The following is a 27,413-nucleotide window of genomic DNA, read 5'->3' on the forward strand; positions in this document are numbered from 1 at the left end:
AGTGTAATATAAGATACAATAATAATTTATAAATTATTAAGGGTGCATGGGGGAGAGGGGAGGAGGAGGGGAAGGGGAGGGGGTGGAAAAGGAAAATTAGCGGGTTCCGGGAACCCAAAAGGCAAGCGAATTTTGGGAATGATGAGGGCAACAAATGTATAGATGTGCTTTACACAATTAATCTATGTATTGTGATGAATTGTATGAGCCCCAATAAATTGATTTAAAAAAAATATTTTCTCTTCTCCTCCCTTTCTTGGAAACCAGTAGTGCAATGTCCTTGCTTCAAACATCTCACCTTCTCTGTACATACCTTAAGAGAATCTTCCCTTCACCACAGCACACCCCAGCCACTCCCCTCTCCATAACTACATCAGGTGTAATCCCCTTCACAATATACAACTTCTGACAATTCTGTTGCTTGTATGCTCTCATCCCTATGATCTTTGAGCAGATGTCCCCTCATGGGGACACTCCTCATGGAGACCACCCACTTCTCACCTGCACCACCTTTCTCTGAGTGGCACTTCTGCAAGGCTCAGAGCACCTGCCTTGGCACACCAATGCTGTCCATGGGCATGAGGTGTGGTTTGCCCTTACAACCCAAAGCCTACACAGCAGGTGCTGACAGGAATGAACCTCTATCTATTTCTTTCTGGTCTCAGAAGAAAAAGAATAACTGAGGCCTAATAATCTGAAACAGTCCCAAGGTAGAACACCACATCACAGCGTAGTTATTTCCCTACACCTCAAGGGCACCTCTGAAGGAAAGTCCAATGATCTGCCTCCAGAAAGTCAGAGGCCGAAACCCTATGGAGTACAGGTCTACTCTACCACAGGTGAGACCCCCAGGAGTTTCACAGACCCCTTCGTGACATGTGTGCCTTGTCACATTTTTTATACGAAAGTATTCACCCTTTGGTTTCTAGGACAAATAAAGTATTGAAAGTGCTTACAGCGGAGGCTGTGGTACAAGATAAGTAAGGGGTAGCCTGGAGCCATGTGGTCCCTTCCATCCAGGAGTCTGTGTGAGGACTCCTGTCTCATGTCTGACCTGCCATGTCTGACCTGCCACCCTGGTCAGCACTGCTTGCTCCAATCACCTCATCAAGTGGTTGCAAAACGATTTACATCTGTCATGACCAACCACTGATTACCCCAGTACTTGACTATACTTCATATAATTCTTATGATAGCTTCTAAAATTTTATGGGAAGTTAAGAAAGAAATAAAACTATTTTAAATGTCTATTTACAGATATAGGCTAATGCATATACTCTATAGCATTTTTTTAAAGCACCTAGACACTATTGCTTCTTTTTATTAATAGTATCCTCTCAGCCAGGATAAGAATTTTTTTTTTTTTTTTTTTTAGGATAAGAATTTAAGAATTAGGAAAAACTTAAAGAAATCCATTAGAAGTAAGGATGATAAGACTCTGTCTCACATTATTTGGACATGTTGTCAAGGGAGACCAGTCTCTGGAGAAAGATATCATGGATAGTAAAGTTGAGGGTCAGCCAAAAGAGGATGCCCTTCAAGATGTGGATTCACATGGTGGTTGCCACAATGGGCAGAAGCATAGCAACCATGATGAGATTGATGGTGAAGCAGGCACAATTAAGTTAGTTCTGTTGTACATGGGGTCAAGGTGAGTCATAACCAACCAAATGGCATCTAACTGCACCATCACCATTTGTTGACCATGAAATATGAACTCTTGAAATAAGAGTTAAATTTACCCTATTGACACAACTAACTTAAAAACAATTCCTTTTTAAAGAATGACTACCTGGATCTTGGCAAAACTTCCTTTCCACATGAAAATCAAATCAGATGTGCAATTCAAGGACTAAGGAGATGCTTCTTGATTCTTTCCTAATTAATTGAAGGGTTATATACTGCTATGAGCTCTCTCACCTTGGCACTCCACCCACAGCAGGAGAACTCATCTGGTAATCTTCATATAGACCATCAGGCTACAGTACCCCAGGCTAGGATGAGACGTTGCACGGCTTGTGGTATTAAATTAAGAATTCCTAACAGGTCACTCGTCTAAAACTGGCTTTGTTTTCTCACTATCATCTAACTTTTTTTTAAATTTTATAATTTAGAAATTGTTAACAGACTAACTTCAAACCAATTTCTTTCAATATGTCTAAAAATTCACAGTTTAAAGCTTCTAATTTGCCAACAAGGTGACTTTAGTCAGTTATAAGGAGGGGGAATGTTCATTGGTGATTATATTGAATCTTCATGTCAGGTTGGAACTGCACTATGGAAAACCTAAATCAGATATACAATGACAATAATTGTTTTAAATTCCTGTATTTAATAAGTGGAATTACTCAGAATCAACTAAAATCGTGCCAAATTCACTGACCTCCAAATCATTTTAAGTACTACTTTTCACTAGAAAGTTACAGCTGAACATGAGAAATGTGTGAAAAATGTGTGAAGAATAATGGAGCAGTTACCCCAAGCTCCACCATCCTACCAAATACACCTCAATATTTTTTTAACACCTCAATATTTTAATTTACTTTCTTCATTTAAAAAAATATGATGCTCATATTTTTCATTCTTTACTTGATGTCATTTAGAATAGAAAATAAACAGGCTTGACATTAACTGTCCATTTGAGGATAGAGCAAAAATTCAGCTAAGAGATGAAATAATATCAAACTGTTCCAGAAAATTATTTAATGATAATAATAATACATGTATTGAGCATTGTGTTTGGCCAGGAACGAGGTTAATCTAATGTGAGGTATGTTTCATCTCATCCAGTCAACAACCCAGTGATGTGGGGTCTAAACGACTTACTACGACTTCCATAGGAAGCATATTACTATGCTTCCACAGGATCTCACCATCCCATTCTCTCCAGCACAGCTCCCCGCTACCTTGGTACTCCCCTATCTTGGTCTTTCAGTTCAGATGCTCAACCTTATGGTCTCTGATCCTGATTGGAGTCAAAACTCTGCTCCCAAACTTCCTCCTGTTTTTGCTTTGTCTTCTTTTTGGGGCTGTCCTTACCTACTACTCCTGTTTGTCACTTTCGAAGAACTCATCTTGACTTGATTTTTATACTCATCACTTGACCCTGAACCATTACTTGTCTCTTGATATCAAAGGACAAATGTCGTCCTTTGAGCTGAGGCTATTTTTTTGTCTAGCTTTAGCCTCTACAGCCAGGCCACAGAGTTCTTCCACAAACACTTATCATTAGCTAATAATACTTGAGGGGAATTCAAAAGTTCCCAGAAAAATTCAATCACCATTTAATTCCATTTTTCCACAAACTTTTTGAAACCCCCACTTACTACAAATGAACAAATAGAACTCTGGAAACTTGCCTAAAGTCAACAGTAAGAGACAGACCTGCACCGGGCCAAAGCAACACTATGGCCACAACTGTATACAGTGCTAGGTTCACTTTAAGATGATCTGAATTGAATGTTCTCGGAAGGACGAACACCCCTTTCCTCAGACTGCAGTGCTCCCATGGGAAGATCAGCAGGCGTACCAACAGTAGCAAACTGGAGGCTTTTTCCCTCACTTACATGTCTTGGACAAGTTTAACTTCCCTGAACTTTGATTTCCTGCTGTGAAAATGGGGATAATGCCAACCAATCCCCCAAGGCTGTCATGAGGATCCAAAGATATACAGGAAAAAGAAAGCTTGCCAATTCTTAATTGTTATTTACTTGTAGAAGATTTCTTTGTTCTACAGCACAGACTGATCAGAAAGTACTGAGCTACCATTAGCCTGGGATTTAGACTTTTTATTTTTTTTTAATTGTACATTTTGTGATAAAGCATATAGGAATGCCAAATTTGATGTTATAGTGTGTTGAGTCTGATGAACTGAATTTTGAACATTTACTTTTAATATTCACCACTATAAAGTCATTAATAAATGTGGAAAGTCACAGCCTTCTAGGATATGATCTTCTGACAAGCCAAGAAAATTTTACCAGACAGAATATAATTAAGCTAAACTGAGAAAAGGGTCTTTAATGGTTTTTCTCCATGGTGAATCCCAATATATAACTACACCATAGCAATGCTAGCACATAGCAGGTCTTTGACAAGTATCTGTTCCATGTGGATTGAAAGACTGAATGTGATAACTAGACAACTGTCTGAATACTCGGGGCCAAAAGCACTTATCACTGGATATGCATAGTGTAAGAGAAAATGCCTTTTCAAGCCCAGTCATCTTCTCTTAGCCCTGAAGGTAAGCATTCCCTAGCAGGGGGAAAATCTGACTGAAGAATGAGCCCAAAGAGAAAGCTGCAATTACTTTGTACATTCATCATCTTCTCCCATAGGTGAAGTTGATGCCAATCAAATATATGGAGTCATCTTTTGCTTTTCTGGGTCATCACACTAAGGGTACTGACTGCTATTCCACTCAGCACTTCCTCACTTTCATAAAGGGGTCCCACAGAAATAATTTCATCTTTGTCAACAATTTCTCCATGAATATCGCCACTTTCAATTTCCAAAATATGAAAGAATACAGGAAGAGCTCAAAACACTCTGACAGTCATATGAGACACTGAAAAAGTATTAAAAGCATTATATTTTCTTCAAACATTATGATTCAAATCCACTTAGTAATAGCTTCAGAAAGCTGCTAACTTAATGAAATAATGTGAAGTATAATTAAATGTCAATTCTATGAGCATCGTTGACTATGGCCATAAGCTACATTTATATATTTAATATTATGCTATTGTTTATTCAAAAAAAATGTAAATAGAACAAGATTAAATTTTCTTATACGTAAGCTATGGAACCATTCTAAATAACCAGAGCACTGACAAAGTGTGGCACCCCATCGGACTCAACTGGAAAACACTCATAAAGGTCAACAAACAGATCTTGAACTATTTATATGTTTTTCCATTTTTGTCAGTGGCTTTCTTGTTGTTGTTGTTTTGTTTTTGTTGCTGTTATTTTTTATTGGTTTTGACATCCTTAGTTGTTTTGTTTGGCTTTGCCTGGTTTTTGCACTTATTAATGTTTCTGCATGCATATCTAGATAAGATAGGTGGGATACACAATTCGGAGATGAAAACAACTGGACCTATGGTTCTGGGGGGCGGTATATGGGAGAAGGGGAGGAGGGAGAAAGGAAGCAGGGTGGGGTGAGGGATGGGAAATAACCCAGGACAAGGGAACTACAAGTGAACTAAAATCAATGGAGAAAAGGGCAAAGGATGCCTACTGGGGTTAAATCAAGGGCAATGTAGCAGGGAGGAACTAAACCTGAATGAAGGCTGAACATGATGGGACAAGAAAAAAGTAAAAGGAAATACAGCAAAGAACCAGGAGGACATTTATAGAGGTCTAATACAGGCATGTGCATATGTAAATATATTTATATATAACGAGAGGGGAGTAGATTTATGTACTTATATCTATACGTTAAAAATTAAGGTTACAGATGGACATTGGGCCTTGACTCAATTACTCTTCAACGCAAGAACCTTTTGTTCTAATAATCCAGCATTCTGTGATGCTCACCTTCCTGACATGATCACAGAAGACAAAATGGGTGCATAAGCAAATGTGGTATAGAAATCTGATGGTGCCCGGCTACCAAAAGATATAGCGTTAGGGGTCTTAAAGGGTTGAAGATAAACAAGCGACCATATAGCTCAGAAGCAACAAAGCCCACATGGAAGAAGCACACCAGCCTGTGTGATCAGGAGGTGTCAATGGGATCAGGTTATCAGGGATCCAAGACCCAGAACAAAATCATATCCAATATTAATGGGGGAGGGAGGCGTGGAGTGGAGCTTCAAAGCCCATCTGTAGACAATTGGACATCCCCTCACAGAAAGGTCACAAGGAAGAGATGAGCCAGTTACAGTACAGTATAGTACCGATGAAACACACAACTTTCCTTTAGTTCTTTAATGCTTCCTTCCCCGCATTACTGTGACCTCAATTCTACCTTACAAATTGGATTAGACCAGAACATGCACACTGCTACAGATAAGAGCTCCTTACACAGGGAATCCAGGATAGATAAACCCCTCAGGGCCAACAATGAGAATAGATACCAGGAGGATAAGGGACAGCGGGGGAGGAGGGAGAAAGGGGGAATTGATCATAAGGATCAAAATATAACCCCTTCCCAGGGGGATGAACAAAATAAAATTGGGTGAAGGGCTACAGCGGACGATGTAAGATATGAAAATTATAATCTATAACTTATCAAGGGTTCATGAGGGAGGGGGGAGGGAGAGGGAAAATGAGCTGACATCAAGAGCTCAAGTAGAAAGAAAATGCTTTGAAAATGATGATGGCAGCATATGTACAAATGTACTTGACACAATGGATGAGTGCATGGATTATGCTGGTAGATATAACAACCCCAAATAAAAGGATTTAATAATAATTAAAAAAAGAACCAGAGCACTAAGGTACACATATTCCATATTAACAAAGTATAGAAACATCAACCATGCTACTCATGTTGGTGTTTTTACCTAATAAAGTATTTCTTAACTTATTTTTCTTAATTTACTTTAATATTTATGCAATGTACTGGAGTATATTAAGTGACAACATAATAATGCTCACAAAATCCATGCTGTTTTTATTTGGATCCTTAATCAAGGTGCTGTGTTTTGGTGTGGTGAATTATGTAATATGGCTCTGACAATCAGTCTTTGTAACTCCCACTGCAGGAGTAAAACCACACAGATTAGATATAATTCCTGTTCTTTCTGATGGGTCTGGGTAAAAGTAGGGGGAGGATGCTGACAGATTACATGATCCAGTTGTTTAAATTGTGATTGTAGAAATGTGGAACTCTAAACATGGACTTGCTCACATTTGCTGCCCTGTTGGGTGTAAAATGAGCCAGCTCAGATTAAAGAGGGAGATCTTATAATCATCAAGAAAGAAAAGCCAGAAATGTGGCACATCCATTGGTTCCTGAGATACCTGCACATTGAATCTCCTCAATCAAGAGTCAGAAGCCTATGACAACAGAAAGGCAGCACAGGAGTGGCAACAGCAGAGCAAGGAAAAGCCACTTTTGTGATGACTCATCATGGTCTTAGCAAGTAAAGACCACAGACCTTTGTGCAGAACAAGAGGCATACTTTCTGTGTACAGTGCCTCCAAACACTTAACAAGATGGACCACACAGTGGCTGCAACAATGGACTCAAACTTAAGAATAGTGTGAAGATGGTGTAGGATTGGGCAGTATTTTGCTCAATTGTACACAGGGTCTATCTACAGCACCCAATAACAACAACAAGCATTTCATTAGATAACTAGATTTGACAGTTCATATAGGTACAGCTGGAATCTTTGAGCTGAGGCTTACAGAAGAGTATTCTTTTAGACATTTGCAAACAGCCTAAAAGAACTCTGTAACTTTACCAAACAAGAGCATAGGCCAAGTAATTACTTTGCTGAGAGGTCAAGAACCAGAGAGGCCTGCCTCTGAGAACAGCTGACTTTCAGATAAGTCTGTCCTTGAGTGTGTCTTGAGTATTTCTAATGCTTAATTGTAACCTAACACTTGCCTATACTTGTGAATATGGTCTATGAGTTCTATATGGCCAATGCAATGAACTATAAAACACAGCTGAGAAGTAGACATGCTAAGAGAGAGACAGTTGGCATCAGAATTGATAAGGAAAGTTGGAGACAGTGGAGGCATTTCTGCTACCAGTCCTAAAAAGAATCAGCCTTGGACTTGATTCTCCTGCTTATGAAGCCAGAGAGGTATGATGCATTCCTTTCCTGCCCATTTTAATATGCTCAGAATATACTCTTTTCATTTTACAATAGAAAGTTAGCGAAGGCCCCCATTGCTAATGAGAAGATAATATGAAAGGAACCAAATACTTAACCAGTAAGAGAGTACCTGGGTTTGTCATAGTTCCACCATCAGGAAAATCATTACAGTTTAGAATTAGCTTTAAAAATGAAATCTATTATGCCCCAAATATTAGTTTTAAATGGAAAAAATTAAATTGAATTTGGTATATATTTGCCCTAAATATGTTACCAGAGCTAAGATAACAATTTTTCAATAAGTTATCAAATCAGACTGTATTGATCCAGAATGTATTTTTTGTATTTTTTCTAATGTGGCTAAAAATAACCTCACCTACTAAGACACAAGAGAAATAAATCCTACATGTTAGAGCATTGGAGTGTGTGTGTGTGTGTGTGTGTGTGTGTGTGTGTGTAAACAGCTTAAAATTAGAGTAAAAATTTTAGTCTATCACTGTAATAATTCTGAAGTTATTCTTGATGTACTACTTGGTTATTAATTAGAACCACAGCAATGTCCCAGAATTTTTGGTACTCAACAATGAAGAAAATAAAAATATTGTTTTCTTTTTCAACAGAAAGCAATCTGTAAGAAAGATAGAGAAAACTCCCTTGTCATTTTAGTTCTCACTAACTTAAATAACCTGTGTTTGAGGAAATGCAATCTTAAAGTGAAAGAACATTTGAAATGTTTATATATAAATTATTATTATTTGAACATAGAAAACAATTGAAATAAAGGTCAAGTGTTCAATACAATAAGTATGTGCTCATGTCAAATTGGCCAAGTCAGACATCAGCAAGACTTTACTGAAAAATACAAGACAGTAAAAAATGTTAGGCTTTGTGGACCATACAACTCTGTCCCAACTATTCAAATCTGTTGTAGATGAAGCTCAGCTATAGACAACACATAAACTAGTGGGCCTGGCTGTGTGCCATTAAAACTGCTTACGGATACTGATAACTTAAATTTATGTGAATTTCATATGTCAAAAAAGATTCTTCTTTCTATTCTAAATATTTTGAAGTGTAAAAACAATTTATCTTGCAACCTTTGGTCCAAGACAGGGGTCAGCAAACTGTGGCTCTAGAGCCATATGCCGCTCTTTTGGTACTTACATGTAGTTTTGAAGTAAAGTTGACAATTTTAAAGGATATTACTCAGATAATGGTGATGTCGTTTCTTTGTTAAAATGTATTTATGGATCTCAATTTTTTTTTTATTATTGAGAGGGATAGCATAGTTTCTTTTTTTTTTTTTTAAACATTTTATTAGGGGCTCATACAAGTGTTATCGCAATCCATACACACATCAATTGTGTAAAGCGCATTTGTACATCATTCTCAAAACATTTTCTCTCCACTTAAACCCCCGACATTAGGTCCTCATGTTTCCCCTCCCTCCCCGCTCCCCCCTCCCTCATGAGCCCTTGATAGTTTATAAATTGGTATTTTGTCATATCTTGCCCTGTCCGACCTCTCCCTTCACCCACTTTTCGGTGGTCTGTCCCCCAGGGAGGAGGTCACATATGTAATCGGTTCCCTCTTTCCTACCCATTCTTCTTTTACCCTCTCTGTTTCGCCACTCACACCACTGGTCCTGTAGGGCTCATCCGCCCTGGATTCCCTGTATTTTCAGTTCCTATCTGTACCAGTGTTTCTTTACTTTTGTCTTAAAAGTTTGTCGCCCCATGGAAGGGAAGAACAAGTTCACTTCTACTTTAAAAAAGGTTTTAAAAAATTAACCTGCAAAACTCTGTGGTCCTAGTTTGACTCCTATTTATTTTGAGAAATTCATTAGATTGATTACTGTTTCAATTTGAGAGTACCAATTTTGAAAATCCATTTTTGAAAAATATAAATAATTAGATAAAAAAGAGGTAGAAGAGAAATTTTAAAAGTCCCTAAAACTAAATATATAACAGCTTTAGTTTAGTAGGTCGCTGGGTGATATATACAAATATTTGCCCTCTACTAAGCTAAGAGTTGAAAGTTTTTAATGTACCCAACAGTGCCAAGGAAGAAAGGTCTGGCAACCAGTGGTTCTAATTAATACACAAAGAATTCATCATTGGGTTGTCATGAGTTAAAATCAATTCAATGGCAACAGTTTTGTGTTTTTGTTGGTTTGGGATATACATATTATATATTTGCTTTTAGAGCTGCATATACACTCTAGAAGTCACTTTAAAACCCATATCTTACTATACATATGCAAGCTTAAGATATTTCCTTACCTCTGAAAATAATATTTCATTGAGAATTTAATTACTTTCTTTAGGCAAGTAGTCCAACTAGTGCACAAGTCCATTCCCTCTAAAATATAATGTGCTTAAACTAAGAAAACTGTTCTTAAAAAAATCTATATTACGTTTAATTTTATATAATTTAATGCTCTTAGCTCCTTGTTTCAGATGTGTAACTTTTTACCCCCGTTGAAAATTCCTAGAGAGAAAGACTGATTTTTATAATCCTTTCTCTCTGCTATAAATTAAATTGGATACCCTATAATGTGTGTCAATTGATGAGGACATGGTTCTCTTATGTAATTATCTTCCTTTTTCTTTATTTCTTTTTGTCTGATGTAATCATCCTATATGTTATAAACCCTAGCCTCTGTGATATGAATAAGGAATCCTAATGGCACAGTGGGTTAACTATTGGATTGATAACCAAATGAGAGGTCAAACTCATCAGATACTATGTGTGAGAATGATAAAATTATCTGTTCTCATAAAGTGTTATTGTCTCAAAACCTTATATACTGTCACTATGAGTCAAAATTAAACCAATGGCACATGGTCTGGTTGTTTTTATGTTAACGAGGTAGGATGAGAGGCAGAATTCAATTTACAGAATTAGGCTTGAGTCATATATTCTGAGATATACAAGAGATTAAATAAGAGTCGAGATCAGAAGGATCTACTACCACCAAGAAAGAAGAGCTGGCAACAAAGTGCATCCTTTGGACCCAGGGATTCTTTACTGGGAACTTCCAAGACCCAAGGGAAGACTGATATCAAGACACATGCAGATCTCTCAGGAACACGGGGTCCACAGCGATTGACAGACAATATGGGTTTACCCCAAAACTAAGAGAGAAAGTCTTTCCCTAGAACTAGCATAGAGAATTTGGACCTCCAGCCTCCCGAATTGGGAGAGAATATACTTTTGTTTGTTAAATCTATCAACTTGTCAGACAGCTATGATAGTAGCACTAGATACTAAGACACAGCCCTCCTTCCTTGTCACATGCTGACAGCCAAATGACTAAAATGCCCAGATATATGAAATGCACCATGGATGGAGGGAGAGTAGTCAGGGGATATTAGCAAATACTGGGAATCTGAACGAAAGAAGTTTTCAGAAGTTATAACATGCAGAGAGATATGAAGCCCTAAAGGTCTGAGAGGAATCACATGTATCTAATGCTGTTTTTAGCTGCCTTGCATACATTTGCCCTCATAGTGAACACCTGTGAGAGAGTAGAACTGTTTCCACAGGATCCTCTTGGCTGTCGTCTTTACTGAAGCAGATCGCAGGTTGCATTGGGTTGTGTTGGGTTGTGTTGGGTTGGGTTTGGCTTCCCTTCAGAGCGACTGGGTGGGTTCTAGCAACCTTTCAGTGAACAGCAAGCACTTAGCTGTTCCCATCAGCATGGCCCCTTAAGTGCACTATTAATCAAGCAGAATTAGAGTAAATTCAAACAGAGTATTTAAATAGACTCCCCTTCATTCTCCCAATGAAGAATATAAAGCTATGTACAAGAGCCACAAAAGGCTATGTACAAGAGGACTGGAAACCGTTTGTTCAGTTCTATTTTTCCACAAACTTTTGAAGCCCCCTCCTATTTACCAAGTCAAAACTTTCCTTTGTTCTTTCAATTATCCAGTTGATTGCTTTAGGATACAATTGATATTCTTTTTTTGTGTGTGTGTGCCAATTTTTAATGGTCATCATCATGAACTCATCCGTTTGTATTTAAAAGTCAGACAACTTGGTCTGAGATGATACATGAGCAAGAGAACATCATAAAGATGAAAAGAACATGAAGCACTTCCACTGGCCCCCTTGTCTAAGAGGAGCGAAGATGGCAGGCAACAGAGAATCAGCAGTGGCTAAAGACATTCTGCAAAGATTTGGGCTTTTTGTCAAAAGCAATGCTTCCAACTTACACCTAAATCTAAATGGCCAAAGTAATAAAATGGACTCCTGAATGTGGAAACATACATCAAGTTATAAAGCATATCATAATAAATCTTAATGTATCAAATTAGAAAACAATGCACAAAGAAAGCCCAAGTATAATCTTGTGGCAATGTCTATCATGACCTAAGTGTGTTCTCCCCATTACCTACTGCCTCACACCACCCACACGCTTCTTTGGACATAGGGAGGATACGTGAAAACCAAAAGAGCATGGGGTTGAGAAATGTGCTTGGGAAAGAACATTTACACATGTGAAAGCGGCTATGCTCTCCTTCCCGGCACTGGACAGAATGATTGCTGAAACCATCCGAGGAGGCTTCTGCATTTGAGTTGGCAGGAACATCATTCATGGCAGTGATTTGGCCAAAAGCGCGGAGAAAGAAATCAGCCTCTGGTTTAAGCCGCAGGAATTGGCGGACTACAAGTCTCGTGGCAATGACTGGATCTACGAGTAATAGGCAGACAAAGCAGTCCCATCCCTGTGAGCCCGTTGACACTGTTGCTTAAAGAAACCTAAGCACCTCAGTGACCCAAACAGTGTGACAGGTTCTGGGTTCTGGTCCTTTTTGGATACCATTGCTATGAGTCCAGATGGATTCGGTAACGGTAAGGTTCGGGGTTCTGAAGTGCAGCCCTATCAGCAACCTCATAAGAAAGGCTGCACCACAATGTGTAAATGTTCTATAGTGATTCTGTAAGTCTACAAACTTAAGGGGATTTAAAGCAAAGAAGCAAAGCCCCAAAATGGTGTCCACTAAGAAAATTATTCTCTAATTTCATTTGAGTTCTCTGGCTACTGTCATCCTAATCTTTCTTCCAAATAAAAGTCAAATTCTTACTGGCATTCAGTGGAACAAATGGCTTACAATTATGAAAAAATGCATTTACTTCACAATGGAAAATTATCTACATTGATATATTCCCATTTTATTTTCAAAATACTTTGAAATTTTTTTAAAAGTCATTTTATTGGGGGATCGAGCAATGCTTATCACAATCCATACATACATCCATTGTGTCAAGCACATTTGTACACTTGTTGCCATCATCATTTTCAAAACATCTGCTTTCTACTTGAGTCCTTGGTATCAGCTCCTCACTTTTTCCCCTCCTTCCCTTCTCCCCCCTCCCTCATGAACCCCCAATAAATTATGTTATTATTGTGTTGTCATATCTTACACTGTCCACCATCTCCTTTCACCCACTTTTCTGTTGTCCATCCCCTAGAGAGGAGGTTATATGTAGATCCTTGTAATCACTTCCCCCTTTCTATCCCATCTCCCCTCTACCCTCTCCTGGTATCGCCACTCTCACCACTGGTCCCAAAGGGTTCATCTGTACTGGATTCTCTGTTTCCAGTTCCTATCTGTACCAGTGTATATCCTCTGGTCTAGCCAGATTTGTAGAATCTGGGATCATGATAGTGGGGTGGGTGGGAGCATTTAAGAACTAGAGGAAAGTTATATGTTTCATTGTAGCTACACTGCACCCTGACTGGCTTGTCTTCTCTCCACAACCCTTCTGCAAGGGGATGTCCAGTTGTCCAGAAATGGGCTTTGGTTCCCCAATCTGCACAACCCCTCATTCACAATGATATGATTTTTTTGTTCCTTGATGCCTGATACCTGAACCTTCGACACCTCGTGATCAGACAGATTGGTGTACTTCTTCCATGTGGGCTTTGTTGCTTCTGAGCTACATGGCTGCTTGTTTTTACCTTCAAGCCTGTTAAGACCCCAGATGCTATATCTTTGATAGCTGGGAACCATCAGCTTTCTCCACCACATTTTCTTATGCACCCATTTATCTTCAACCATCGTATCACGGAGGTGAGCACACAATGAAATGGTTTTCTGTTCTTTGATGCCTGAAGCCTGATCATCCCTTCGACACCTCATGATCACACAGGCTGGTGTGCTTCTTCCATGTGGGGTTGTTGCTTCTCAGCTAGATAGCTGCTTGTTTACCTTAAAGCCTTTAAGATCCCAGACACTATATCTTTTGTTAGCTGGGCACCATCAGGGTTCTTCACCGCATTCGTTTATGTACCCATTGGTTATGTCTTCAGCAATCGTGTCAGGAAGGTGAGCATCATGGAATGCCAGTTTAATAGAACAAAGTATTCTTGCATTGAGGGAGTACTTGAGTGGAGTCCCAATGTCCATCTGCTACCTTAATATTAAACTTATAAATATATGCACATAGATCGATTTCCCCATCATCATAAATAAGTATATTTACATATGTAAATACCTCCATCTAGACTTCCACAAATGTCCTTTACCTCCTAGTTCTTTCCTCTATTTCCTTTTACTTTCCTCTTGTCCCACTATCACACTCAGCCTTCATATGGGTTTCAGTATTTCTTCTCAGTTACATTACCCTTGCTCAAGCCCTACCAGGTCTCTTACACCCTCCTCGCCATCGATTTTGGATTACTTGCTGTTCCCTTGTCCCTGAGTTAGTTAACACAACCCCCTGTCCCCCAAGTTTGAAATTTTTATTATGAATTAGGGGGGGGGGGTTACATTATCAAACTTCCCAATAGCTTTCCCAGCCAGTCACCTTCCACCGCTCCTTCTCCCTCTTGTAGAATACTCTCTTCCCCTTTACCCAAATTAACACCTGTCTGCCCTCTAACCTACTGCTTCCCTCTTTCCTCCTTCCCCTGGTAACCACCAGGTATTCTCCTAGATCTCCCAGGTGCCAAGTAACACTCTAAGGCTGAAAAGGTTAAAGTGAGATAGAGATTTTAGTACTTGGATTTTCAGGCTATAATTCGACCCATTAGACATCTTTGCCAGGATAGACATTAATCTACTTCCCATATCCACTGCTGAAATATCCCATATTCACATCACAGCAAATGGGATGTGAATTCATAGTGACCCAATAGGATGGGGTAGAAATGCCCTTGTGAGTTTTTGAGACTGTAACTCTTTATGGGTGTAGAAAGGCTACTTTCTCCTGCTGAGTGGCTGGTGCTTTTGAACCACCAGCCCTGAGGAACCTAGCCCAACTTGTAACCACTACACCACCTGGAATCCTATCTAGTGCTTATAAATTGGGTAATACAAGTGTATTCCAAGATAAAAGATAATTTTGAAGCATGAGATGCAAAGTTAACATTCTGTAATTGATCCTATTTGTTAAGGTGACCAGACGTCCCGCTTGTGGCGGGACACTCCCGATTTTTAACAATTTTCCCCGTGTCCTGCGGCGTTTTAAAAAAGTCCCGATTTTTGGAAAGAATGCACGACAAGCTAGGGCATACGGTTTTCGGCTGCCATGTGGCTATTTCACCGGATATGAGTTTTATCAATGGTGTCCTGCTTTACCAATATTAAAATCTGGTCACCTTATATTTGTACCATTCTCACTAGTTAATTATCCTCTAATTACCAAAATCACAAACCATACCTTCGTTCATGTAACCAATATCCAGCCTATGACTGAGACCTTTTCACAACTTTTATTTTAAAAGAAAAAATTTAAACTAAATACAAACCTGAAGGCATCCATGGATCAGAAGGTGGTTTGGTTAAAGTGTTCACTTGCTCCCAATTAAAGTCATCATCTTCAGCTTGACTGTATCCACATGTGTTGTAAGGCTCATCAAACAGACAACCACCTAAAACATGAGAGTGAAAAACAATGTGAAAACAAGTAGGCTTCTCAGCATACACTACCACAGCTGCAAATAACAGCACACTTAAAAATGCTGTTAAATCTGATTTGATCTTTTTGATCATGAACTATAGATTCAACTCTTATAGAACCTCTGAGTGTTAACAATGTCTTGTCTGCACAACAACATTATGTTGTTCTTCAACAGGAAATCAATGTTGGTATTAGTAATTTAAAGTAAGTTCTAAATATATCTAAAATTAATATTTTCCACGTTTATGAAAATATGGGACGATTGATCTTATGTTCAAAACTTTAACAGATTAAAAATATTGTAATTTGTCTAAAAACTGAAAAGACAAAAACTTTCACCTCAACTTTGGCCTAAGACAAAGGGAAGTAGTGATCATGGGCATGGCTAAGAATTTTTTAAATCTAACATAGAAACAGGTTCTGCTTTAATATTCTAAAGATCTGCCTTCTCAGCAACAGAGAGTATAGGTTTACTTATAGCAAAATCTATTTTTTAAGATACAAATAAATTTAAAAGTAAAATCGTTAATTTTGTATGCAAAATAAAACTACTTAAAGAAATAAAACAGTAAAAGACATAGTACATGAATCATACAAGAAAGTACTTATGTACATGTACATGGAAATTAGCTCTCTCGGCCTTCTTGGGGTCTATTAATGATCGTAAGCCTTACCCCAAACCAAAACCAGTGGCTGTTGAGTCACCTCTAATTCACCCATATGGGTTAAGGGAGAGCTACGCTTTGTAGGGCTTTCGATGATTGTGACCTTTTAGAAGAAAACTGCTAGGTATTTTCTTTTGAGGAGCCTCTAGGTATAATCAAACAAGCAACCAAATACATTGTCTACTTGAACTGCCAACGCATGCACGCACACACAAGCACACACCAAACACAAATCTGATATTCATGGGATCATCCTGAGTCAGATTGGACTCAAGTGCCACTAGTTAGTCCCACCCTACATGACTTCTGTGATTTTGAAGTATTAGAAGAACAGATTTTCCACCAATGTTTCACACGATGTTAATCATCTTAAGTATTATGGTCATTTTGTTTAAAAATTATATTGAGTATATAACCATAAAATAAAAATTTTAATCATGAAGTGTGGTAATGAGAGCTACTAGTAAAGAAAGTCTGAGTTTAGGAATATTATTAGCAATATTTTCAATGTACACCCTGATAGCAAAAAGGTAAGTTTGATGGTCTTAGTCTGGAAACTCAATGTATTGATATTTGAAATACCAGTGACGTAGCATCTAGTAACAAAATAAGGAAGACTGCCACATAATTGATGCATTCGAATTATAGTGCTGGCAAAGAATACTGAAAGTACCAAGGGGTGCCAGAACAACAAGCCAATCTGTCTTGAATGAAGTAAAGCCAGAATGCTCCTTAAAAACAAGGCTGGCAAGACTATATCTCATCACATACTTTGACTTGTTAACAGGACATCATGCTGGGTAGCGAGTTAGCTAAAAGGAAAGACATTGGTCAAGATATACTGGCACAATGGCTACAAAAACGGGCTCCAACGTAACAACACTTGTGCGGATGGTACAGGACCAGGCATTGCTGAATTCAGTCCTATGAGTCAAACCAAGAATAACAACAGAGGGAGAGCAAACCTCAAAAGCATCTAGTCCAATTTACAGTCACGTGTTTATGTCAATTTTGCAATATCCCAGACAACTAGCTTGTTTTTGAACTAATAAGGCATTTAGGATTTTCTAAAACCATCCCACCAGCATAGGGATACGGGCTCCCCTTTAAAAAAGTAGAACTCTCCTTGAAATGTACACCTAGTTATCTTCCATACTATTTTTTTGAAAGCTCAGCTCTAGCACAAGAAGATTGGTAATTTGAAAAGAGCTGTCATGCTCCATATCTTCACTTTCTGAAATCAAATACCAGACTTCACATTTATGCCTCCTAAATTTCATTTCAACCCTACCCCCCCTACCCCTCCCCACCCCCATTGCATCAGTCTGTTAAGAGCCCGTGGAAACCTGATTTTGTCATTCAGGTATTAGCCACTCTACCTAGATTTGTTATCTGCAAATTTAATGAGCATCCTTTATTTTCTACCCCCAAGTTAGTGAAAAAACATGGTCACCAGGGTAGATTGTTAAAAGTATCCTCCTCAGCTCTTGTAGCTTTATTTTAGTGTTTAGCTGTGGGTATGCCAGTGAAAGCTGAAGCCTGGACAATGTCTCCTGTAACACCTTTCACACTCCTGGTCTCAACTAAACATTCCGCTGAGAACAAAAGAGACAGGATTAGCCTAATGTTTATCCTTGAAACAATTGGTAATTTATACATTCATCTTACTGACTTTTAACAAGTTCAGAAACAAAGTGGATTTGTTTAAAGTGTTTAATACTAACAGTTTTCCAATTTAGGCTAAGAAATGTTAGAAGAAAATGCAAATATTTATGAGAAATATTTTCCTTAGTTACAAACCTAAATCTCATGTAAAAAATTGCTTCAGTCTTACAGGAATAACACTAATAATATTCAACAAAAAAGAAATAGCCATGGATTTTGAACAAAAAAAGGGTCACCCCCAAAGGGAAACATAGACAGTACTTTGATGAAGGTCCTGAAGTGCAATCTTAAACCATGAGAAATAGCCACAGGGATCCACAAGCTAACTTAAGGATGCCTAAAGATCTGGTTTACAAAAGGACTCCTGGCACAAATATCACAGCAATAGCACTCAGAGGCCGATAGCAAACTCTGAAGACTAATAGAACACTGGTACAAGGATATAATTTTCCCATTAAACAACACTGTTTTTATCACTTGAAAGGAAATGCAAAAAGTATCATATGGTTCTTTCTGGACCCAGATATGATTATTGAGCCACTGAGATAGACCATGAATTGCCATGGCTCTGAAATATACCTCCCAAAACACTGATTTCCCATTTACCACTAGCCTTGCCAACAGAACTGGGACCCTAAAATAACAAAGATGGTTTTACTAAGTTAAAAAAAAGGAAGATTAAAATAAACAACATCTGATTTGAAGTAAACAATTAAAGAGAGAACAAATGAGATGTTGATTTTCAAAGACAGCTGTTGTGTAGTCGTGAAATCTAGCAGTTCCAAAGTCAAACACATGCAAATCCCAATTCTTCTACCTATTGCTTTGTGACTCTGAACAAATCATTTAGTCTTTCTGAACCCTGGTGCCCTGTACCCATATAATGGAGATAGTAATATCCACCTCAGATGGCATCTTACAACTCCTTACAAGATTAAATTGGATAATAAGGATGGTTAAGACTTCCTCTCATATCCTTTGGACATGGTGTCAGGTGGGGTCAGACTGTGGAGAAGAACATCACGGCTTGATAAAGTGGAGGATCAACAGGAAGACTTACTGAGATGGATTGACACAGTGGCTGCAACAATGAGTTCAAAGATAACAATTGTGAGGCGGAGGCATGACAGCTGGACTGGGAAATGTTTCATTTTGTTGTACACTCAGTTGCTGAGTCAGAACCAAGCCAACAAATTGGACAGCAACAACAAATTGGACAGCAAATGCAATTCTACTGTAGCACAGTGCATAATATTTCAACCAGTATAAGTTATTCCTGGTGCCTAAACTATTTTTATCATATATACCTCATATACCAATTATTCTCAGGAGCTCATGTCATTGCAAATAGTTGGAATATCACACTGGAAGCTACAGAGGCAACTCTGTAAGAAATGAAGCAGTTTGTGAGCATTGATGCAGGGACTCTCTAGTGAGTCATTTCTATTGAGCACCTAAATGAAAAGAGTTGGTTCAGAATACTCAGAGTCAAACAACTTTGAATCAAAACTACTGTCATATGATAAGGACCAAGGGATGGGGAAAAAAGCAAAACATATTTTCTTCAAGCCTAAAGCTATGTTGAACCCACACTTTTGAACTAACGTGAACCTTCCTGTCACCTCCCATCATTTCATAGATCCATAGACTCTCTCCAGCACTCATTGTTTGGGTAGTGTTAGCCTTGTATCCCATTTGTCCTGTACTTGTGTTGTGTGTGCCCTTTGTTTCTAAGAGAGAAGAAAAATGCACCAAAAAAGCAGTTAACTGGTCAAATTAATTCTTCAAAGGCAAGAGGGGTTTTAAAGTGCTACTTACAAAACATGTACATTGTATTATACCAAACCAGTGCTATGGGGCTAATTCTGACAGACAGTGACCCTTTATCATCCCCATATTTATAAGATGAGGCAGACAGCCTCATCTCTGTACTGAAGAGTAGCTGATGGTTGGAACTGAAGTAGTTGAAGGCTTACCCAACACCACCACATTGTATTAAGTATTATAAATACAATCTATAGATGATAATAAGTATACAGGAGGTATAGGTTATGTAAATATTCTACCATTTTGTATTAGGGACTTGCGCCTCTGTGGATTTTGATATCCAAGGGGGTCCTAGAATCAATAGTCATGGACACCAGAGACTTTTGTAAATATTTGGGGGCCAAAGAAGAAATATGAAAAGAAAACATAGTACCCTGGAACTTAGTGAAATAAGCATTTTAGAAAACAATCTTGATTTTCAGTGTCTGGACAAATTTTACCATCAACTATGGGAATGTGGTCAGCACCAGGATTGCTCAGCTTTCCACAGAACTGTCTTTCTTGCAACTCCTGCCAACAGGTCTTGGCTCTATGATACCCTTCTGTCAAATCAAAGTAAATTATTTTTCTTTTATGGAAGAGAACTGGAGCTAAACCAAAAGTCATATACGAAATAGAATAAAGGTGATACATGTTGAGTAGGGTGGCATTCTGTGTTACATTATGTGTGTGTGTCCCTCCCTCTCTCCCTCCAAATTTCTCTCACAAGTACACTTTTACACAGTGCTCAAATGACTACATCATACCTGGAGACAGGCATTCCATTAGCAATTTTAAACATAAGCTATAACATGTGCTGCATAAAGAATAGCTATGCAAAAGGAAGTGTCCATGGATGTCAAATACTCATGAAATCAAAAAAGTGATGATTTCTGACTGGGTGGCTTATTTCATGACATGCAATATAAGAGCAAGAAAATTTAAAATAATAAAGTGAAATTAACCTACATGTCAAAGCCAAGTGGAACAAATAAAAAATAAGATGGCATCAGAAGGGCAGCTAGGACCCTACTTCACAATACAACCCTTGTTTAAATTAATTATTCTTTCATTCAACTTTCCTTCTTTCAATTACCCTATACTGAGGACACTCCCCAACCTGCTTAGCCCTGTATACAGTTGCACAAACTAACGTTGCATAAGCTGCAAAGTTTGCAAAAGCTGTGTGAAATTACACAGCTTGCTGAAGAAGCGTACTTTTAGGATAGAAGATGTCACAAGCGATTGAGACAGATGATAGATAGATAGATAGATAGATAGATAGATAGATAGATAGATAGATAGATAGATAGATAGATAGATCGATCGATCGATCGATCGATCGATCGGCAGGCAGACAGACAGACAGACAGAAAGAATTGGCAATGGCCAGATATGGCCCAGCAAACATGTGCAGAATGGGCAGCCACAACCTTCTGGTTCCTTGAAAGTACTTTGGTCAAGGAGCCAAAAGTCACTGGAAAGACATTACCAGTGATGTCTACAAGTAGACAGATATTTGAAAGTGAGAGATCTAATAAACTATATCCTGCAGGAATCATGACCCTACCCTAATGTATACTCATTATCATTTCTGTGAAATCTTCTACTTATTCATAATCCCCTCAGTTTACTAACAGGTTTACATGTATAAAACTATAAGCCACCTTTTTTATTTCACCCCCAAGCAGTTTGCCTATGACTCTAGCCCTAGTTTCCTCCTTGTTTGAGCAACCAACATCACGTGGCCTTTTTACTTTCATCCAGTCTATTTTGTTTCTCATGCACACTAAGGGAGACCTGGGTTGCTAGCAGTAGTTTCTGCCACCTATTTGGATCTTGAGTTGTACAATTCTATCAATATAAACAGTTAAAAAATCAGTTGCCTCTGAGAAAGCATCAAGTATGTTAAAATGCCTTGCCCAAATTCACACAGGTATGCCGAAGGCTGGCTGCTCAAAGTGTTCTGAGTCCAAAGCTCAAGTTTTTTCCAGTCTGCAGTGTTGCCTTAACCCACCACTCAGAAGTAAGAAGCAGCCCTGGTGGCATGGTGGTTTCTCATTGGGCTGAGATCCACAAGGTCAGCAGTTCAAAATCCCTGCTGCTCCAAGGAAGAAAGATGGGGCTTTGTACTCCCACAGGGGTTATAATCTCAGAAACTCACAGGAACAGTTCTACCTGTAGGGTCACTGAGTCAGTATCCACCTGAAGACCTAAGAAGTAAGAAAACACACTCGCACTATTCACATGCTAATTGTTAAATTAACTGCATTGTAAATAAGCTCTTGAAAACACCATATCTAAGAAGCCATTGGTGGACAATCAAATGCTAATTTCCCTAGCCTATGTATAACATACATACACATTTTTAAACTAACCTGCCTTTGGCAGGTTAAAATTACTTATTTGCTTTAGCTATTCTTGTTATAATTACAATCCACTTGGCGTTATTTTGTTAAAAAGACTGTAATATTCCTTGTGGATTTTTCTAGAACATGTTTCTCCTTTGTTCTAAGTACAGAATGACCCACTTAAGACGGTCCTTCTCAGATACATAAAGGATTAAACAGGTCTCTCTTAAGAGAGAGATTAAAAAAAAAAAAAGGGAACAAGTACCAAAGTATCCCCTCAAATGAATTAATGTTTTTGTTCTACTTTCCTAAAATACATGTAATCTCAGATGATCCTCTTCTTTTATGTCAAATGCAAAACTGTAGAAGACAAATGGCTATAACTACACAATTCAGCATGTAAAACAAAGTGAGCTGTAATAGGCATGTTTTGTTTTAAGAGTTAAAAACACAGACCCCCACCAATATAGCAGTCATTACTTTTTTCTTCTAAAATCACAGTGACAACTGTATTTAATTGACTGTCAAACAATAAAAGTGTATAATGCTCCTTAAACTCTGAGTGCACAGTGATGGTGAGTGGATCAGACATCAAGCATTAAAGAAATGCTCTTTTACATAATTCAGTCTACTAAGCAGGTTTTACATATTGCACCGGCATCTAAATGCCTAATGCTATGCTCTACTGTAAAATTGCTTCTTGTCAATTGATATATGTTATATAATATAAAGAAAATTACTTTTCTTAAAGTTTCTAGGGCTTTTTACATTTATTGCATGCTTCATCTTTTACCAATCTATCGATTCCCTTCTTTCTTTTCAAAGGCTGGTTAAAATTAACAGCCATATATATTTTTTATCAATCTTTTAAAATCTTTTTTAAAAGCCTGCATGTTTATGGATAATAGTTATTTTTATTCCCAAATAAACATACAGATGCAGCCAAATTATTCAGATCCTATCTCAGCCTTCCAATATACAAATACATACCTCATAGATTTACTTGCTGCTGTTAAGTGCAAATGGGTTGACTTCTGGGGACCTATGTGCAACACAATGGAACACTGCCTGTCCTGTGCCACACTCACAAGCATTGCTCTGGTTCAGTTCCTACAAGGATTTAATTAAAATAACTACATGAATTCACCAGGTAGGTAGAAATCTGCCCAAATGTAAAACTGGTGATTTTATCCCCTAAATCACATTATTAAAAAGTAGAACATGAAAAAGCAATAGCTGTAGATCCCTGTCATTGATAAAGGAGTTCTAAAGGAAAACCGAATGACAGAAATCTGCCAGAACTATCTGAGAAGAAAGCTCCAATCTACATCAGTATTTATCACCTGATTTCCGGGGTCACGAAGTCCCAAATCCCTAACAGTACAAAACCACTGCCTCACATTTTTCTCATTTGTTTTAATTACAAATGAGAGGCCAATTCTGACTCATAGTAAACTTGTAGGAACCCATAACCATTTATAGGAGCAAATAGCCTCATTTTTATCCAGCAGAGCGTCTGGTGGGTTTGAACCACTGACATTAATGGTTAGCAGTTCAGTGTTCATCCCAGAGTCCTACCAAAGTTTCTTTTCACATTACAAGACTGCACCTGCAAAGTCATTAGAAATTCAGATTTTCAGTTCCTTTCCCCTAAACCCTTCCAAACTCATGGAGTGGGGCCCAGAGATCTGTGTTTCATTAGCTCTACATCAGCTGTTTTGAATATTTTAAAGTTACCTTTCTGGCTTTTTTTTTTTTTAATTGGGGGCTTGTACAACTCATCCATCCATCATGCCAAGCACATTTCCTTGCTGGCTTCTTTTCAAAAGTGAAATTATCCTGTATTTAATTATTGATAAATTAATTATATACAATCAGTACTCTATGCATGCAGATTAATTAAAATACACATGCAAATGACACTTAAAATATTTTCTAAGAAGTAAATATAAATTGAGCTTCAAATATTTCAGTCCATCCACCATTATGTTATATTGTATGCCTCAAAGGTTCAGAACAGAGACTTTTGTATATCACTCTTTTAGTTAGAAAAGTCTCAAGTAAATAAGGACAGCAGAGGAGCACTGTTTGGTAGAAGAGTTAAGTCAGTTGCTCAGAGTTCATGCTTAAAATACTCCAATTGTTTTTCTCCTCTATGGAGCTACTCAATATTCCAATATTCTGTGATTAGGAATACTTCTCTAAAATGAAAATTGAGAACTTGTAAGGATACTTCTATTTAATTGGAATCAGAGACCAGAAATAAGCTAATTCTTGACTCATCAGCTATCTCTTCTATCTTTGAACAAGTCACAAGCCGTTTTTCTCATTCATGATATAAAAAGGAGATGGGTAATCACCATCTCTGAGGTGTATTTTTATATTTTATTTCCATAATTTAAACAAGGATGGGAATGGTAGAGAAATGATTCTGTTTACACAAGAGCCTAACACTCCCATGCCCCAAGATGAGCTATAGTGGAGAAACATCAACCAAGAGCTGGTGTTCACCCCACCCTACTCCTAGCAGTGTCTGGCCCTTTATATCTTCCTTGGTGTGTATTTTCAATATTCTTCTCTTGCATCATAAATCAAATGCACTCTATGACACTCAGTAATTCCACACTATTTTTAGATTATACCCAATAAGCCAAACCCAAGTTCTGGCTAAAAAACACTTCAATGTTCAAATCCAAGTTCAAAGCCAAACCTTCTAGGTAGCTGGTATTGATAACTATAAATCATTACTACAAAGTATACAGATTTTCTGAATCATAGTTCATAGTAATAGAATGCAGACATGCTTATCTTTGAGACTGAACAATGAGCTCATTGGGCCAGAACTGTCTCTGTATATACGCAATTCCAAAATTGCAATTGCTGCACTTTAAATACTTGCTGGATTTAACTGAATTCTGTATTTTTTTGGTAACAAAGATAAAAACAAAACAAAAAATTCACTGTTCTAGCTTTATTAGAAAGGAACACTAAAGGAGCTTCAAAAAGTTCATGAAAATTTGCATTATCTTTTCATTTAATTTTTCCACAAACTTTTTTGAAACATCTCATATTCTCTAAACTCTCTTGTTGCACCAGCATGTTTGTGTTTGTGTTCTAACTCCTACTTAGCTCACTCCATTTTTCTCTTTGTCCATCCCTCCCCGCTCCTTCTCTTCCCTCTCACTTCTCCACACCCTGGATAGGAAGGCGGGTGAGATGAAATCGATCAGAATGAAAAAGATGTCCTTGTCCTAAAAGAAGCAGCTTGAGGGACAGGAAGAAATTAAGTCAGAAATTGAAAAATGTTACAAGAGCAAAAAGGAAACAAAAGCTCTTCCTGGAAGTCTCCTTTCCCTCAATGGCCCAGGAAACCAGAACTTCAGCAACTAGATATGAGATCCCTCTCAAATAGCCAGGGTTTGTTAGTGCAAGCATTTGCATAATCAGGCTGTTACTTTGCATATCTCAGCATTAATCAACAGAAAGCCGACGAGTTCTATCTGTGGTTGAATGTCTCAGTCATTTCTGTTTGGTTTTATTTTGTAAATATAAAAAGAATATTAGTAATTATATAGACCTTTAAAATTTATGAAACATAAAAGTAATAGATGCATACAGGAGGCAGAACATTTCAGATTCCATACTGGTTTGGGGAAAGGTAGAGATGTTTCTGGGTCACGGTGTGCGAAGAAACAGAAACATTTTGCACCAAAATGACCTGAGATTAGCCCTAATTATTTGAAAAGTGCAAAAGAGCAAACACACTCACTGCCATTAAGTTCATCTGACTCATGGCGACCCTATAGGGCTGTCCCTCTGCCTCCAGCGTGCGCACGCGCGCACGCATTCCCCCAGTAAGTTCTGAGATGGTAACTCTTCACAGGAGTAGAAAGCCCTTGAGGTCAGCAACCCAAAGCATAGCCACCACACCACCAGGGATCCTAAAAATAGGCTAGCATAAAAATTGCCGAGGGAAATCCTATTTGTCTGCCTGTTTATCTATCCATCTCTCCCTCTTTGTCTTTTCAATAATTAGGCACATATTGAAAATGTTAGCCAATTGGCTCCCTTCCCTTCAGTTTTCTGATCTATAAAGTCAAGTGGATGAACTAGACCAATGATTTTTCACACGTGGATCTTCAGACCCAGGGATCCTCTCGATAAGTATTCATTATAATACAAGGGGGCTTCAAAAAGTTTGCGGGAAAAGTTCACAATCATTTCATTTGATTTTTGCACAAACTTCCTCATATTTTTAAAAATAAAGCCAGGAGAGTGGAGAGTTCAGCATCTTATGGAATTTCCCTCCAGATGTTGGATGTTGAAAGAAGCTGTATAATTAGTCATTATTACTATACAGCTGATTTTATTAGCCTGAATATATATAATTTTGATCATATATAATCTGGATCTCTCATTCTAATGGAATGCACTTTAATTTACTTTATTGCTAACCCTTGGCCATACTCTACCGTAAACAATACTGTAATTTTATCATTTAAACTGGTAATTAAGTATAATATTGGGGGAACTGAAATCCCCTATTGAAGAATAAGATACTGTTACTAACTGGCTGCTCTGCCTTAGTCATCAGTGTAAGACACATCCATTCACTAAGGATACCACATCCTACCTACTGTACTGAATTTTCCAGCATAAATCATATGTGCATTTTACCCAAGGCTTAGGAAAAAAATAGACAGCGTTGCGACTTTTGAACAGTACACATAATTGATGTGCAAATTGGGGGGAGGAGGGATTGAGATTAAGCCAATTATCAGTAATATTAACTTTCTTCCCATATATTCCATAAATTTCAGAAAGATGTCTATCAGAAATGCTGACATGGACTTAATAACAGAAGAGCAAAATGTGGCGTTATTACTAGTTAATTCCAAATAAAATATATTGAAACGTACATATTGTTACCTTCAGGACCAAATATTAAAACCCAGAGGTAACAGGCAGTTTTAATTAGCTCAAACACACTCAAAAAAAAGGAGAAAAAAGTGTACTTGAATTGTTTGGGGAAACAATAGCTTAAATATAAGCTATTAAACATCTCTATCTACTAAAATTCCACATCTTTTAAATATTGAGATGTTAATCCAAACACCAGTCCTGATGCATAACCCAGAGAGGCATGCCTGCCCTACTCTCACAAGGCTCCTTCAAGTACCCATTTCCCCTAACATCAGACAGAGGTTTTTTGATGTTTTTGGTCTTGAATTTTCTTA

General features: G+C 38.0%; 1 protein-coding gene across 6 annotated transcripts in view; it reads right to left on the reverse strand.

The window, feature by feature from the left end:
- PTPRM (protein tyrosine phosphatase receptor type M) overlaps positions 1 to 15,660 on the reverse strand; it is a 707,951-nt gene extending 692,291 nt beyond the window's left edge. For 5 of the 6 annotated variants that reach the window (XM_045290817.1, XM_045290815.1, XM_045290816.1 and 2 more), the window contains exon 1: positions 15,538 to 15,605. In XM_045290817.1, coding sequence (XP_045146752.1) covers positions 15,538 to 15,547 — 10 coding nt within the window. In that variant the 5' untranslated portion in view covers positions 15,548 to 15,605. Of the gene's footprint in view, positions 1 to 15,537 lie in introns of all 6 variants that reach the window. The other variant, XM_045290818.1, reaches the window with a different exon arrangement.
- Positions 15,661 to 27,413: the final 11,753 nt, after the last annotated feature.

Source organism: Echinops telfairi, unplaced genomic scaffold, assembly GCF_000313985.2.
Source record: "Echinops telfairi isolate 266 unplaced genomic scaffold, ASM31398v2 ScPeMD7_57;HRSCAF=196, whole genome shotgun sequence".
Classification (NCBI taxonomy): Eukaryota; Metazoa; Chordata; class Mammalia; order Afrosoricida; family Tenrecidae; genus Echinops; species Echinops telfairi.